Source organism: Platichthys flesus, chromosome 8 (assembly GCF_949316205.1).
Source record: "Platichthys flesus chromosome 8, fPlaFle2.1, whole genome shotgun sequence".
Classification (NCBI taxonomy): Eukaryota; Metazoa; Chordata; class Actinopteri; order Pleuronectiformes; family Pleuronectidae; genus Platichthys; species Platichthys flesus.
Window position 1 is genome coordinate 18,059,805 of NC_084952.1, and position 15,252 is coordinate 18,075,056.

General features: G+C 41.8%; 1 protein-coding gene across 1 annotated transcript; it reads right to left on the reverse strand.

Annotated features, from left to right (window-relative positions):
* Window positions 1-887: 887 nt before the first annotated feature.
* On the reverse strand, window positions 888-9,908 carry zgc:165573 (cysteine-rich and transmembrane domain-containing protein 1). The gene is made up of 3 exons (XM_062393129.1): window positions 9,760-9,908; window positions 4,419-4,723; window positions 888-2,180 (listed from the first exon to the last, which is right to left on the reverse strand). Exons 2-3 carry the CDS (start codon window positions 4,702-4,704, stop codon window positions 2,077-2,079), a joined length of 390 nt encoding a protein of 129 aa, XP_062249113.1. The 5' UTR covers window positions 4,705-4,723; window positions 9,760-9,908; the 3' UTR covers window positions 888-2,076.
* Window positions 9,909-15,252: the final 5,344 nt, after the last annotated feature.

The window sequence follows — 15,252 nt, forward strand, 5'->3', positions numbered from 1 at the left end:
GGACACGCAATAGCCTCCTACACAACCAGGCTGGTGCAGGCAGCCCCTGACTGTAGACCTCATGATTTCGTATTAAAGGTCCAACGTGTACGATTTAGGTAAAACGGCAGAAATGGAATATAAAATAATAATCATATCATGATGTTTGCATTAGTGTTTAATCACCTGACTGCATGGCTTGTTTTCATTTCCCTTAAATGAGCCCTTTCTATTCACCAGAGTGAGTCCTCTTATACTGATGCCGACATGTTGCACCACCATGTTTTTACAGCAGCCCAGAACTGTTGAGTTTCTATGATAACTGAAGGCTAACACAGGTTCTCCTCCAGGCTCGGAGGAGGAGGGTGAGATGAGGGGTATTCACTTGTAACATGCAACTTCACCACCAGATGTCGCTAAATCCTAAACACAACCTAATACAATACATGAAATGTCTGTGATAAAAGGAGAGGAGTAAAAGGTTTAATCTTTCCCTCTAAAACTTAGGAGTAAACAATCAATTATGAGAAAGTAAAAAATACTCAAGTCCCTGAAAGAGTCATACATTCTTGGGTAAAACTTGCCATCCAGCAAGCCAGTATGAGGAAGCCATCAGTCATCCAGTGAATTATTTCCTTCCCAGTTTTGAGTAACATTTAAATAACTTCTTTGGTTCACTTACTTAGTTTCACTTTTGTGAAACATATTGTCAATGCATCAGGCAGGCAGCCATGTTGTAACCACCATCCTGCACAAGCTGCTGCTGCTGTGTTATAAATAGCAGAATGGATTTGACCAGGCCCCTGACAGGGACAGTGCTCTGAACTATACTTACTCTCCTTTAACCTCTCACACAGAACTCAGACATGTTTCCTGCTGCAATCACACAAAAATCACAGAGCCGTTCATTTCATGGGAGAAAGTTTTAATGCAAGATTCTCATTTAAAAGCAAAAAAGGCATCGAACAAGTCAGTTGGTTTCTTCTGTTGAGGAATCACAACTTCATTTTTTTCATGTTTTCTGTTTTATCGCCAAGGTATGTCATAAAAATAATATTGCAATCATTTCAATATCATCATGAAAAACAAACATTGTGAGCACTGGACTTGAACCATAATCAAACATAAACCACTGTCGTCATTAAAAATGTATTCCATGTACCTATTGTATGATTCCATCTGAAGACGTACATCAGCAAAAAAATTAAGAGCTTGTGTGCAAATTAAAGGGATACGTTTCAAGCATGAGCTTCTTTAACAGCACCCTGTGGCTCATTAACAGCCAGGGTCTTAGTGGCCTTTGGGGCATGAGGGGTGGGTGCAGGGCAAGTAGCAGAGCTGGAGGAGGGGAGGGGGATATAGAGGGAGGTAGAGAGGGGGAGGCAGGAGTAGTATCTTACAAAGGTAAAAATCATAAAGTGCCAAAGAGCATCACACTAGATGAGCCTGAGGTACAAGTGTACTGGGTTTGTGTTGTGTGTGGACTTGGACTTGTACATCTTTGTGAGGACCATTTTAAGCATTGACTTTACAGAAAGGGGTCATTTTGTCTGGTTGTCAATGTTCACACTTTTGGGGTTAGAGTTAGAATTATGTTTAGGCTAAGTACAGGAGTTGTGATGGACCAGGAGTTGTGATGGTTAAGGTTACATTCATACTACTATGCTTTCATTTGAATTTGTATTTTCAAACTCAAACAATCTCGGTCCACACAAGAAGTTTGGCTCCAAATCAGTTGGAATCCCCGTCCGTACTAACATGCCTGAAAACACACTTCACATGAACACTCACTTACACTGGGTATGTGAATGCCGGTGTAAACAGTTAAGCATGCACTTGCCAGCGCACACATATTGCTAAAATAATAGCTTATGTCCAGTTGTATCATTGCAAAATGCAAATTTCAACTGCACAACAGCTATTAGCTAGGAAAACAGGTTCAGCAAGGTCATAGAGGAACCCGGCAAATCAGCCACTGGGTCATTTTTTAAGGGAGAGCGAGGTGTAAGGCAGAGGGGAGAGAGAGAGGGTGACGGGGGGTAAAAGGCACAGACATGGGACTGGTGGGTGGTGGGAGTGAGCAGTTGGTGAGTAGCGTTATGTCAGCATGTCCCAGAGACAGCAGCAACACAGAGCTGTCCAGCAGGCTGTCAGGCACGTGTCCCCTGAGTCGTCTCTTCTCCTGTCCTCCACCACATACACTGCACGGGGGGGAGAAGAAGAAGAAGCAGAGGGGAAAAGAAGAAGATGTAATTAGGGATTCCTTTTATAAAACCGCATGAAACGCCATCAAGTCCTCAGCAGCGGGGCCAAAGTGTAACCATGGCTGCTATGATTTTCCTCTAATAACATTCATCATGGGACGCACATCTCCATGGTAATGCCACAGCAGCCCAGAGCCTTTGTCAGACAGCCGTACGGTTCAGTAACATGAGCGCCGCTCTGAGGTCTCACCGGTAAAATGAAAGGAGGCCGTTGGGGTCCACACGCTCCCGTGGCCCCACCAAGTGCATATCCCTCCACTTCACATGGACGACAGCGGCTCTATTTCACCTTCAGTCAACACGTCTAGTCATGTGAGAGTGTTCTGCGTCTCATACGTGATCTTTACCATCTGCTCGACGAAAACAATTCAAACAACGGGCCTGGGTGAATACGTGTCCTCCTCCGTGTGTTTGTGATTAATCATCTATGTGGAGGGGAAACAATCGTCCTGCTTGTAACGGCCAGGTGTACTGCCTCGTGACACAGGTGAATGTGTTGCCACAGTGACCAGCTCCTGGTCCATAGATTAAGTAAGGCTTATCATTCTGGCCTCTGATAATATTGTAGCAAGAAGCCGGTTAATGATTGGCCAATATTTAATAATGAAGGGCTCTGTGAGGAGTCCCGGCAGCAGTGCAGCCTCCTGTGATCGACCACAAGAGGCTTTATTTTATGTCACTCACAGGACCAGTAAAACCTTCTCGCTTTGATACACAGACTTGTTTACTCTCTTTGCATATTCATCATGAATATTTTACTGTGCGACTCATGGCTTGTACCGCAGTATTAATGTGGTGGATGTTGGGAGGAGGAGCTGCTGCAATATCACACCTTGTATCTTTAACCTGGCATGACTTCACACCTTTGAATCTTTAATAACTCCACAGGTTAGGAGCTAGTTCATGTTACATCCAAAGACAGAGCGAAACCAGGTAACTAATGCAATTAATAACAATTATTTTTAATAAATTGGTTCAAATAAAAATGCTAAATATGAGATGGTTCCAGCTTATCAGCTGTGAGGATTTCCTGCTGTTCCAGCTGATCAGTATAGGACATTTCCAAAGAATCCCTAGCGATCAGTTTCTATATAATATTAAATATCTTTCTGTTCTGGCCTGTATGTCAGAATAAAAAACATCACCATGGGCTTTACAAGAAATTACAAGTGGTATTTTTCATTATTTTCGGACATAAGAATAGACACTGACTTTAAGTTTAAGTAGAATCAATATATTCATATACATAAAGTCAATTTATAACGAAAATATCATGTCATGGTAGGAAAACCCCAGACATTATTAAAAACAAGAATAATGGCTCCATTCTATTCGAGGGTCGCAGTCAGCATGAACAATACCAAGCAGCTAAATGGAATTCACCCTTCATTCATTAGGTCTGTTTTTTCTACTGAGATATTTACTGTCACATGATGGGAAGAGTCACAATGAACTGCTAGAAGCTGCAAAGTCAGCGTCACAGGCGAGAGTGAGCTGATCTTTGGACCTTCTGACTGACATTAACAGGGATGAAGCCACAACACAACTATGTAACAGAAGTAAACTTTATTAACCCTAGAACACTAACGTAAAATGAGTTACACCATCACTAACGTCGGGTAAATTTTACCAGTTATATTATACCCGAAAACAAATACTTCTTCTTTTAGATTCCCCGATACAACATTTCATTAAACGAAAGAAAAGTATCTTGGTGGGACCATAACAAATTTGGGGGAAATTAGTGGGTCGTTAAAGACAAATTCCCCCCAAAAAAACTATAGCAGTTCCTAGGACATGTCCGGTGAAGGCACAGTCTCCCTGCATCATTTACAACTTATATCATATTTGAGAAAAATGTACCCTCTAACACTAACGTCGGATGAAAATTACCTGAACACGTGCCTATTGAAAAAAAACAGGGATGGGAGCAGGGAAACTACCTTACCTTCTATGACGTCAGTGAGCAGCATTATGAAAATCCCAGGACCACACTCACTCTGGTAAAAAACACCCGACGTTAATGGTCTAGGGTTAGGTAAATTAAATATTAACAATTGTCCATATTCTATCATCACATAATTCCTTTAAGTGTGACATAAATTCTCAAACACCCCATCAAACTCAAAGTCATTATAACATTGGTAGCCGACAGTGAACATGCATTGAACTCACCTGTGTTTTTGGGAGCTTCACCATACATAGGACCAGGAGGGGGACCCCCCTGCCAGCCAAACTGTGGTTGTCCAGCGTACCCTTGGCCAGGATAAGGACCTCCGGCGGGCATTGGTCCAGGCTGGTAGTTTGGGTATGCTGGATTAGGCTGCTCCATGTTTACAGGGTATCCCTGTTGTGGATAACCCTGAGGTGGGTAGCCTTGTTGAAGTGGGGGGCCCTGGCCTGGGTAGCCTGGAGCAGAGGGGCCGCTGCCCGGGTATGGAGGGGGCTGCTCAAAATTCATCTTTGAGTTAAACAATTACCTGAAAAGACAAGAAATTATGAGCAAGGGTGTAGATAATGTAGATAAACATCCCAAAGACAGACAAAGGGTTTGTGTCCTATGTACTGATCAATAAAATAATAAAACTACAATATTGATCAGAATATAAAGACACGTCTTGTGTACCATGGGGGGAATACTAAATATCGCAGGTCAATGGCTACGACTGCTAGGGTTCTCTCAATGAAAACAATAACTAAAGGTTTAGTTTGAAGACGTTATGAAGCAGTGAGGGATCATGGGAGTTGTTGACTTCTCCACCAGCAAAAAAACAACATCTGACTCAGGCGCTAATCATGTTCATGGATGCGGTAATGAAGCACTCCGGCATGCAGATTGGGAACACTGGGATCGAACCTGGATCCGACCTTCTGGTTAGAGGGCAACCACCCTACCCTAAGCCACAGCTGCCCCAATTAGATGGATGTGTGGTAGTGTGGACCATGTAAAAAGAAGCATTAGTGTGTGTCCATGTACGAGTGTGTAACTCAGCCTCTCGAGTCACATTAGGCAACGTATCCTCCAGAGTCCAGACATAACAGCACAACATTTACAGACAGGATGATGAAACGGTTTCATGGAGCAGAAGAGCATATAAACCCATCTCCTGGTGTTTCATGCTCATATGGCAAAAAACATTTAGAGTCTCCACAGCACAGAAAAGCGCAGCCAATGATTTTCTATTTTGTTAATCGAGTCTTATGAGTCAACAGTCAATCACAACCCACATCAGCCATACCAAAGGTCAGCACTATTATCATACAACTGTTCATACAGGGACTTTCCAAATGGAGGCTTTGTCACAGCGCACGTGGTGAAGATAATCAAATGAGCCATGGGAAAGAGAAGGGTGAGAAAGAGACAGCAGGCCTGCGCTGGGTACATCTTCCCACTTGGTTTTCCACCCTTCTCAGAAACACACTAATGTGACATGTTATGTCAAAGATCACATGTCCATATTGTATTTCTGCGGCAAGCGTGAAACAAGAGAAGACCGGTTTATGAAAGCCTTCCTGCTACTTGATGCCCATCCAGGGAACTGTTTTAATCTTTAAAGCCAGAAAGAACAATAAATGTTTGCAGGCAACTCAATAACAATAAAAAGGTTATTTGATCCCCTCGTGCAGACCTGACAAGGAAGTGCATTTCAAAGCCAACTGCTTAATGGCTTCTGGGAAAGTAGGTTTGGGTCCATCACAACCCTGGTGCTGTAGCCTTCATCCCTGGACTTGCTCATGCAGAACAGCAACAACAGTAGGGGAGCCCACATGGAGAACAGCAACTCTGTCAGGCCTCCCAGGATTCCTCTGCCGTGTTGTATACACTATAAACAGCTTGCACTCCAGCTCCTTCCTGCTCAGCCACTGCAGCTGTCCACTACCTAAACTGAACTGTGTTGAAACCACTTCTCACACTGACACAATAAAGGCTGCCGGTGCCATGATCAGTACATGTTATCTGGTTTGGAAAAACGTGCCTTGTATATATTAGGTTTAAAGTATGGTGGCTCTATTGTTCTCATCTCCTCAATTACCTAGTTTGGTAATCAAATTAGAAAACAAGGAGCCTTTTGCATGTCCTCGGCAGGAGCTTGTGTGTAGTGTGTGCGGTCAGAGGACATTATACATCACTTGTATGACACCACAGGCATTTTCAGGGTTTTTTTCCCTGAGATTTTTTTTTACATTTGAAGAAGGGGTGCCATTACTTCAGTTGTATTGCTTTGGCTGCAGGGCTGTTTACCCCTGAAACTCCAAAAGCCCTTTGTGGACTCGCACACTTCACCCACTCCTCCATCCTCATAGTGGGTAGTAGTTAATGAGTGCATTTCCATTTTTCAGTGAACTATGCCTTTAATGGTAATTCTTAAGTAATGTCATTCTTGTAGACAAAATACTGAGTACATAACATATCAATTCCTAAATAATGTGAGAGAGCAAGTCTAAACAGACCAAAGAGGAATTGGAAAGAGTGATATTGTACAATAAATTATACAAAGTCCTGCTTTTTAGAGCTTTAAGCTTCTCTGGGTGGACACATCACCACCTGAATGTGATCTTAAGACTACCGACAGATGCCACGGCCACTGTAACTATGGAAACAGGGCTCCAAGAAGAACAGAGCGATCCCCCAGTGAATTGTTGTGTTGTACCTTCAGGCCACGAGGGGTCATAAAAAAAACACAATTATCAGATTTGTCTTTTTCACATGGGAAGCTTCTTCTGTGACTGTCCATTGTTCCAGAGGTGACCGCGGGTTTTATTTCACAGTTTTAAAAACAATCCAATAATCGGACACCTGTGAGGATTTCCACAGCGTCAAAGTTCAACTTGTAATACACCTTACCATAAACCTCCAGTATTCATTGCTATCAGATCAAGCTCTAATGAGAAACTAGGGCTGCAAACAGAACTGTGTGGGCACAAGCACTTGAAATCTCTAGACCAATTGCGGGCGCGGGGGAACGAGAACAGGGACCAGGCGAAATGGCTCTGTGTTGTGTGCATTTTGTGCATCGCGGGAAGGATAATCACGTCACTTCCTGCATCCATCACATGGCACGGGACCACGCCCAATAACCACACATTACGGTCCACGCCATCAAGTTTAGACCATCCTGTGAAAATTTTACGTAAATCAAATCAAAGTTGAAAAACAAGGCTAACCTCCTTTTGGCAATAGGTGGTGCCATCACTATCAATGCATTAATACTTATATCTGTTCAGGTCAAAAAAACTCTTGTTTCTCTTCAGATCGTATAAATCGTTCATATTTGCAACAGTCTAAGACATCAAAGGAGTCTATGACCACTTAAAGCAAACTGACAACAAGACATTCTTGGATTAATGAATCCTTTGAAGTGTTCTTTATCAAACCTGGGTGGAGTTAACCCTCTGATACACAACATGGGTCGAAAGATAAAAACTGTAAAGAAAGATCAACAAAATAAAACCTCAAATATAACAGTCTGTCGCAGTTCAAATAAAATGGGTGGAATTGATTAACCTGAATTTAACAATGACAACTGTAGACTGATGATGGTACAAAATACTAAAAACGTAGAACTGAAATATTAAGGATTGCTGCCCAAGAAAATTCACTGATTTTGCTTTTATTGTTGTAAAAAACACATGTAGTGTGTTACAACTGGAAGTCCCCTTCCTCCCCAGCACTTTCTCAGTTGTAGGCTGAGATGGCAATTTATATCTTACTTGATCACTTGTTCTACAAAATGAAAGGGAAACTGGGCATATGACAAAATTTGTAAATATACATTTTGTCATTCATTTAGATTACTAATGAATGACTAAATACATTGATTGCTAATTTCTTTGCTTTTTTGTTTAAATCACTTCAGCAGTATACCCCAAGTATTGTGTTTTGTGTGTGTGTCATGTGTTAGTTGTCTGAGGGTATCCCACACACATAAAAAGCACACACATTGTAATGATTCGGGCTGAGTATTTTTTCGTCTGGTGACAATATGTGTGTACCGAATTTCATGAAGATTGGTTAAACAAGACGGAATTGCTGCATTTTAGGGGGCGCTGTTGAGCCATTTTGTCATGCCTATTACGATTTACTCCAGAATAAGAAAATGTTCATCAGGCCCACCAATGTTCAAGCCGTCAAAAATCTGATTCATTTGTCTGAATAATCTGACGAAAAGCAATAGGGCTCCGTCGGTGGTCGGGCCTTATGATTAGCTAGGTCTTAAATTATATGAAGGCTTACACAGTATATATGTTTCCTGTGCGAGTGTGTGCTTCATTTGAATTTGTGTCATTAGTTTTTTCCCCCTGTGAGACTGCAAGGATACCTGTGAGAGCTAGCGCACTGTTTCCACAACAATAGCACAGCGTTATTATCACATACGGACACCGACACACACAAGGACAGATATCAATCAACCCATCCATCTGATCCTAGTGGCGTAGAACAAGGATAAACAGGTCTAGCCCTGTTAGTCAGTGCATAACCAAACGGGTCACTATCGCAGTACAAAAAAAACACACAACTGGGTGGAAATATTGTGTTCAACTGGAAGTACCCTTCCTCCCTAGCACTTTCTCAGTTGAAGGCTGAGTTGGAAAGTATATCACACTAGCGTCACTTGTTCTACAAAATGAAAGGAAAATTGGGCAGATAAGACAAAATGTGGACCTTTTATTTCCTAATCTGTTTGCTTTTTTTATCACTTCAGCAGTAACTCCCTATATTGTTTTTTGTGTGTGTTTAGTGCTCTTTGTCTGAGGGTAACCCACACACATTGTACTGTCTCGAGCTTGGGTTGGTCTGGGAGAGGGCAATATATTGTCTCTTGTCTTAAAAATCTATTATTTATATATATACTATATAACAATTATTTATTCTATCCGGTACCCGATCAAGTAAACTCGACCAGGGCTGCTATCATCAGCTATTGTTAACCACTTATAAATCCCTTTGGTTATTATAGACTGTGTATGAAGATCTTAGATGGTTATAAAATACAAGTCCTCATTAAAGCTGTTCAGTGTAGTTTCTCCTCTCTCTAGTTGATGGTTAAGAGCAGAGAATGTCGCACTTTGTCAAACCCTATCAGGGAAATTGGGATATGTGAATATTGGCTTTCCAAATGAAACCTGATCGATAGATTGACTTCTCAGATCGGAAACAGGGAGGTAAACACACAATGAACACAAAGAAAACATGTAGAGCCACCAAAACCGCTGCTGCTTCAGACAAATGGTCACCTGACATCGACAATTAAACCACTTTGTTATCGGCTGATATCAGATGTTTAACACGAACATGAGCAGAACTGCTGCATTACTTCATAAACGAGGCTAAACGTTGTGAATAGAAATGAGAGTCGTTAAAGTTGCGGTCATGAGCCGAGGGGAAGAAGTGGCACCTGCAGGCCACAGCCCAGCGACCACCCCCGCTCAGCTTTCATTGGCTTCGTGATGACTCGACACACACACACACATTCATATCAAATCCCAGAGAAGGAGAAATGAGCGCAGCACCTACCGAGCGACAGAGAGAGATCCCGTGTGTCCGCCGCGGTGTTAGATTCACAGAGACACGCCACTGTTTGTTTTAGCGGCTGCGACCCTCCGTATCTGTAGCCTTCTGCTGGACGCGACGTCACTGCCTGGCGGGCACACAAGATTGGCTGCGGCCACCGCTTCGCGGCACGCCGCGACCAACCACGAGCCAGCGCGGTGGTCGGGAGGCGGGTCAGATGAGGGGAGAGCCGACGGCTCCCTGATCATGTGACTTGATAACAGATTGAGGCAGAGGAGGCTGCATCGGCCACATCAGGACGAGAAGGAGCCAAGATGGATGACTAATGCAAGTCAATCATTCACTCACTGTCCTGCTGACCCTCGGAAATTCTGATGTCATCAGGCTGACGGAAACTTGGCCGCTCCTAAACATTATGACATCATCAGGTTGATTCATATCATTTTAATATATTTATTGTAAATGATGGCATTCGTTCTTAAGTACTTTTTTCCACCTGTAAATGTCAATTTGGATGTTTTAAATTCTGCATACCTGGCGTTATGAATGCAAAAACCTTAGTAGATCTGCTGTACCATGACTTTACAAGATATGTTAGACTAATGCAAGTTTTTATAGCTTCAGTTATTTATCTTTAAATCTGTATCATCTGTATTATATTTGGTTTCAATACTCTGCCTCTGTTACTTGTCTCTTTCAATCACCTTAAACACTTTAAACCTTTATATTGGCAATGTCCAATTAGCACATATTTCTTTACAGTGAAAGTTTTTTTGCGGTGTCGAGACTCCCATAGCACTGCAGTGAACTTCTTCTGGACTTATTTTGACCTTTTGTTATTCTTGTGCGCTTGTGTTTTGTTTGCTACTGAATTTCCCTCGGAATCAATAAAGTATCTATCCATCTATCTATCTATATATTTACCTCTATCTCTATCTAATGCAAATACAAAACACAAAATAATAATGTGTTAGACAGTTTAGACACTCTAAGGCCAAATACTCTTTTAGAAACTCTGCTGTATCCGTGTTTGGTTAGATTGCAATGCTACTTTCCGACCAGCAGATGTCAGACTCTTTCCAGCATGATTTTCTCTGACACTTTTCTTGCCCCCCGAGGTGTCAAGCTGTTATGTTGTCAATGTTTTATTTATTTATTTTATTTATTAATTTAGTCACGTTAAGATACCAGCAATATATCAGTGGATAGATTTTCAATTTAAAAGTAATTTAATAATAATAATAATTATAATAATTTATTATAATATACATTTTGACCAGTTTATTTTGACTTTTTATGAAGTTAGCACACGTAGAACATTGAATAACACAATCAAATTATCATTTGCTTCGAAAGGACTGTGGTTTCTGCTACTTCATGTTCATGGAAGTGATTTAAGAGGGGTACTGCTCGGTTTCTGCTATGAAAAGAGAGAGAGGTCTGTGCCTCATGGGCCGACCTGCAGATGTCGACGGTTAACTCACAGCGTCAGTGTCTGTGCCCTGTTCTTGGGGGGGGGACCAGGCGGGGGACCAGGCGGGGAACCAGGCGCCTCACAGACAGAGCAGAGCACACATGTACACACTTGCACACACATGCATATTCCTCGTTCTCAGTGCCTGTACAGAGAATTAACAGAGATAGTTCACCCAAAAACAATCACTCATTATCTTTTTATCACTATGCCGATTGAGAGTTGGGTGAAGTGTTTGAGTAGACAAAACTCTTCTGGAGTTTCAGGGGTTAACAGCGTTGCAGCCAAATCCAATAGAGGTGAATTAAAGGGAGACCGATTCCTTAAACAAAAGGAAACAACAGATAAATAAACTTAACAAAACAAAAACATTCTCCTGTGGTGTCATCCAAGTGTCCGCAAGCAAAAATATTTAACATGTAAATCACCTCGTGTCGAGTCGAATTTGAATGCCGAGGCTTACAGACACTAGGATGACACCACAGGAGCAGTATGAAGGTTCTGTTTCCTTCTTTTATTTTTATTTTTTACATTTGAAGAAGTGGTCACTCTTTAGTTCAATTGTATTGGATTTGGTTGCAATGCTGTTTAACCCTGAAACTCCAAAAGTGTTTTATGGACTCTTTTGTGTAATCATTATCTGTAGAGTAACTAGTAAGTATAGCTGTCACAAAATGCACCAATGCACCCCCACCCAAATTCTAACCCCAACTAACTAGGGCAAGTCTTAACCATTTAACAAATGATCTTCATGAAGTTAAATGTACAAAAATTATGCACACACACACACACACATACAGACAGACCCACATGTAGTGTTTGTGGTAGGGCTGCGAGAAAGGGTTGTGAAACCTCATCTCATGTCCTCCATTCGACATGACATTACTTGAGTACAGTATGAATATAGTAGCATACCAGCAGCCAGCCAACATGACAGCTGCTGCTGACAGTGGAACCTGACAGTTTTCGAGCAGCAGACTGGGATTGGGATGAAGCTCACACAATGAGTAAACATACACTACAGGTATTATACTGTATAAGTGAGTTGTAGGCCAGTGGTGCCCTTGAGAACCAAGAGCCTGACCTCTGACATACACCCAAACTGAGCTGTGTTTACAGCTGGTGCGTCTAAAAGGTGACACGAAGGGCTATCACTGGCGATACATTAGGCAATAGTCTGGCAGGGGCTTTAAAAATACTGATATGATTCTGTCCTACGAGGAATATGAGAGGTTATGTAAACAGACCAGCAGAGGAATAACAAGGTCCATTCTTACATGTTTGTAAAGTGAGCAGGACCAACTATTGTCTTCACTGTCTTTACTGAGAAATTGAAGAATAATTCAAAAGTTAAGTTCATGGCCATATTTTGCAAATGTCTGCTCTAAATCAAATAAGCAAATAATAATATCCTCTTGTTTTTAACTTGAACCTCCTGTTACCCAAGGAACTTTAAGCAGCTTTTAATAGGCTTGATTTAATTTACTGCCACAGGGATTTAGGGATTGAATATTATTTTACTTGTGTATCCAGACACCCTGTGAAGCAGTCGCCTGAATCCCTGCAGTTTCAGTATTTGTTGTAAATGTAAAGTGTGTACGTATATGACACGTGCTTGAGCCCCTGTCCCCTCCCTGTCATGATGGACGTGACCAAGCACAGTGTGCATGTGTGTGTGTTTGAGTGTCTGTTTACATCGTCACCCTGGCAATTCCAGCCCGAGCCCGTACCATTGGCTTTGACAGGAGCAGGTGACAAAAATAGGGCCTCATTGACCGGCCCAGTTCGACTCAACCCTCCTTCTGGGAAACTGGAAGGGGAGCAGTGGGTGAGGGAGGGGATAGAAAGGGGGAATATTTTGTTGCTAGAGAAAGGCTATGGAGCGGGTTTACTTGGGTTCGCTTAAAGTCAAGGTGTTTCCAAGGCGTACATTTTCCAAAACAATATTTCGTGGACCGGGCTGTGCGGTATTTCCATAAGCCGGAGAGTAGAATTTCAGGATCACAGGCAGAGAGAACATTATGTCATCTGTATGTGTCACTATTTGTATACATAATAGCATGTAATGAGTGTGAGATGCAGTTAAATAACACAAACTGTACATAGTGTCTTCTTTTACTTTATTTGTTTATGAGTGGTAATATATTTCGTCATGCACACATTATAGTTTTATGAGTGTCACCTTTTTTAACAATGAAATAAGTCTATAATCAAATTTGTCTTTAAATACCTTTAGCCTCAGTGATCGATGACTTCACTGACAGACTCTTGTGTCACATGCTGTGATTTACTTTCTGGCACGGACCTCCCGCTATGACCACTGCTTGACATGTCTCTTCGTTCATAGTTATGAAAACCGACCACTGGCAAGTTATGTCGAACATTCTGTGCAGCAGTCAGTTCTGTGTACTCTCATCATGAGTTGATATCTTTACAGAACAGCAGATGTGCTTGTGTGCAGGTGGATAGTGGAGGTTCTCTATCATAACAGAGCTAATTTGAGCTCTTAATACTTGATATCATCTGTCATATTTGGCTACCATCACGTAAACTTTTAAAGAAAGTATCTGTCTTTGCCCCAGCCTTAACTAGATCTTGCACTTGCCCACACTGCTGCATGCTTATATTTTGTATCACTTTCTTATATTTATTCATAAAATAACTGATAAAAAAGTGTGGTTGAGCCAATAAATATACGACGTAGAAAAAAGAAAGTACGCTCTATAAATGAAGGGGAAATCTAAATAAACGAATCCCTGAGTAAAATATGGGGTGATAGTATGAAGCTCAGAAAATGTGCACAATAATAGTGAAGTCTTCCTTATGGGTCAGCAGATATAAATGTCTATGTGCATGTGTGTTGACTATATTCACCATTGTGAGATTTCTAGCATCGTCATCAGTTTCAGTTACAGATTCATTTCCTCCGCCAGAAATCAGAGGTGTGAAAATCCCTGAAAACTTCCAGGTATTTCAGTCCGCTGGCCTTGATCTCACCTGCATTTGTTTAAACAGCACATGCAAGTCAACCAGCACGTTTTACGAAGACAAGTGCAAACAAACCGTTATCTTATCCAGATGTATTGGTCCAGTTTTTGCTGTGGGGCATAATAACATTGTTGCACACAAAACAAATTTACTTAGCTTGTTACTAAGAAAGAATTGCAATGGATAAAGCATTGATCACGTGTTTAAACATGCTTTTATTTTAATCATTAAATAAAAGAGAGCCTCCTGGCCAGAAGTCAGTCGGTAGCCTAAGTGAAATTCAAATTTGTTGCCAGTCACCTCTACCATCCCATGGGACGAGAACAGCTGAGCTGACTGCCCCACATCACACAGACAGAGCTGCTTATCGCATCTCACTTCAATACGCACTGAAAACACCCGCATTAGCTTGAAAATCCACATTGTGGGGGCATGGGCGATCATATACTGACTGTGTACACAATTTCATATCTGAGACAAGTGCCTGCTCAGGTCCCATCAGGTGTCACACGCCACCCCCACATCGCTGAGGGGTTTTGATATGTCTTGTTTGGGCCGCAGCTGCCCTCATTCTTTAAGACCAGCAGCTCTGCTCCTGCAGTCAGCCTCCCCCCTAATCTGGAGATCAGTGTGTGGAACAAGTGGGCATACCTAACCCTGACCCTGCTGATGCAATGTGCAAGGCTGAATTCACAGTGTGCATGGACAGACTTAGTCTCCAGATTTTCAATACGGTGCTAATGGAGATTCCTGCTCAGGGATATCCGAAAAATATACATGTCTTCCATGTTATCCATGTGTTAATATACTTATGTCAGGTCATTATTCTTTAACCAACATTAACTTTTCTTTGATTTGTTGATCTATTTGATTTGGATGCTAATAACTTTCACCCACGCAAAAGCGTCACTGCTTGATCAAGTCAGCACAGAAGGGCCAACTTTGTCTGCAGAGTTCACTCCAGTGCACAAAAACATACCATTCCATACATGAGGCAGTTACACAACTCATTAATCGCTTTATGTGTAGGTGTT

What these genes read in the sequence shown, in the direction of transcription:
- zgc:165573 (XM_062393129.1), bottom strand. Translation starts at nt 4,704, where the DNA reads ATGAATTTTGAGCAGCCCCCTCCATACCCGGGCAGCGGCCCCTCTGCT. An exon ending in TGAAGCTCCCAAAAACACAG is followed by an intron (nt 2,181 to 4,418) that starts GTGAGTTCAATG and finishes CCCCCCGTGCAG; the next exon opens with TGTATGTGGTGGAGGACAGG.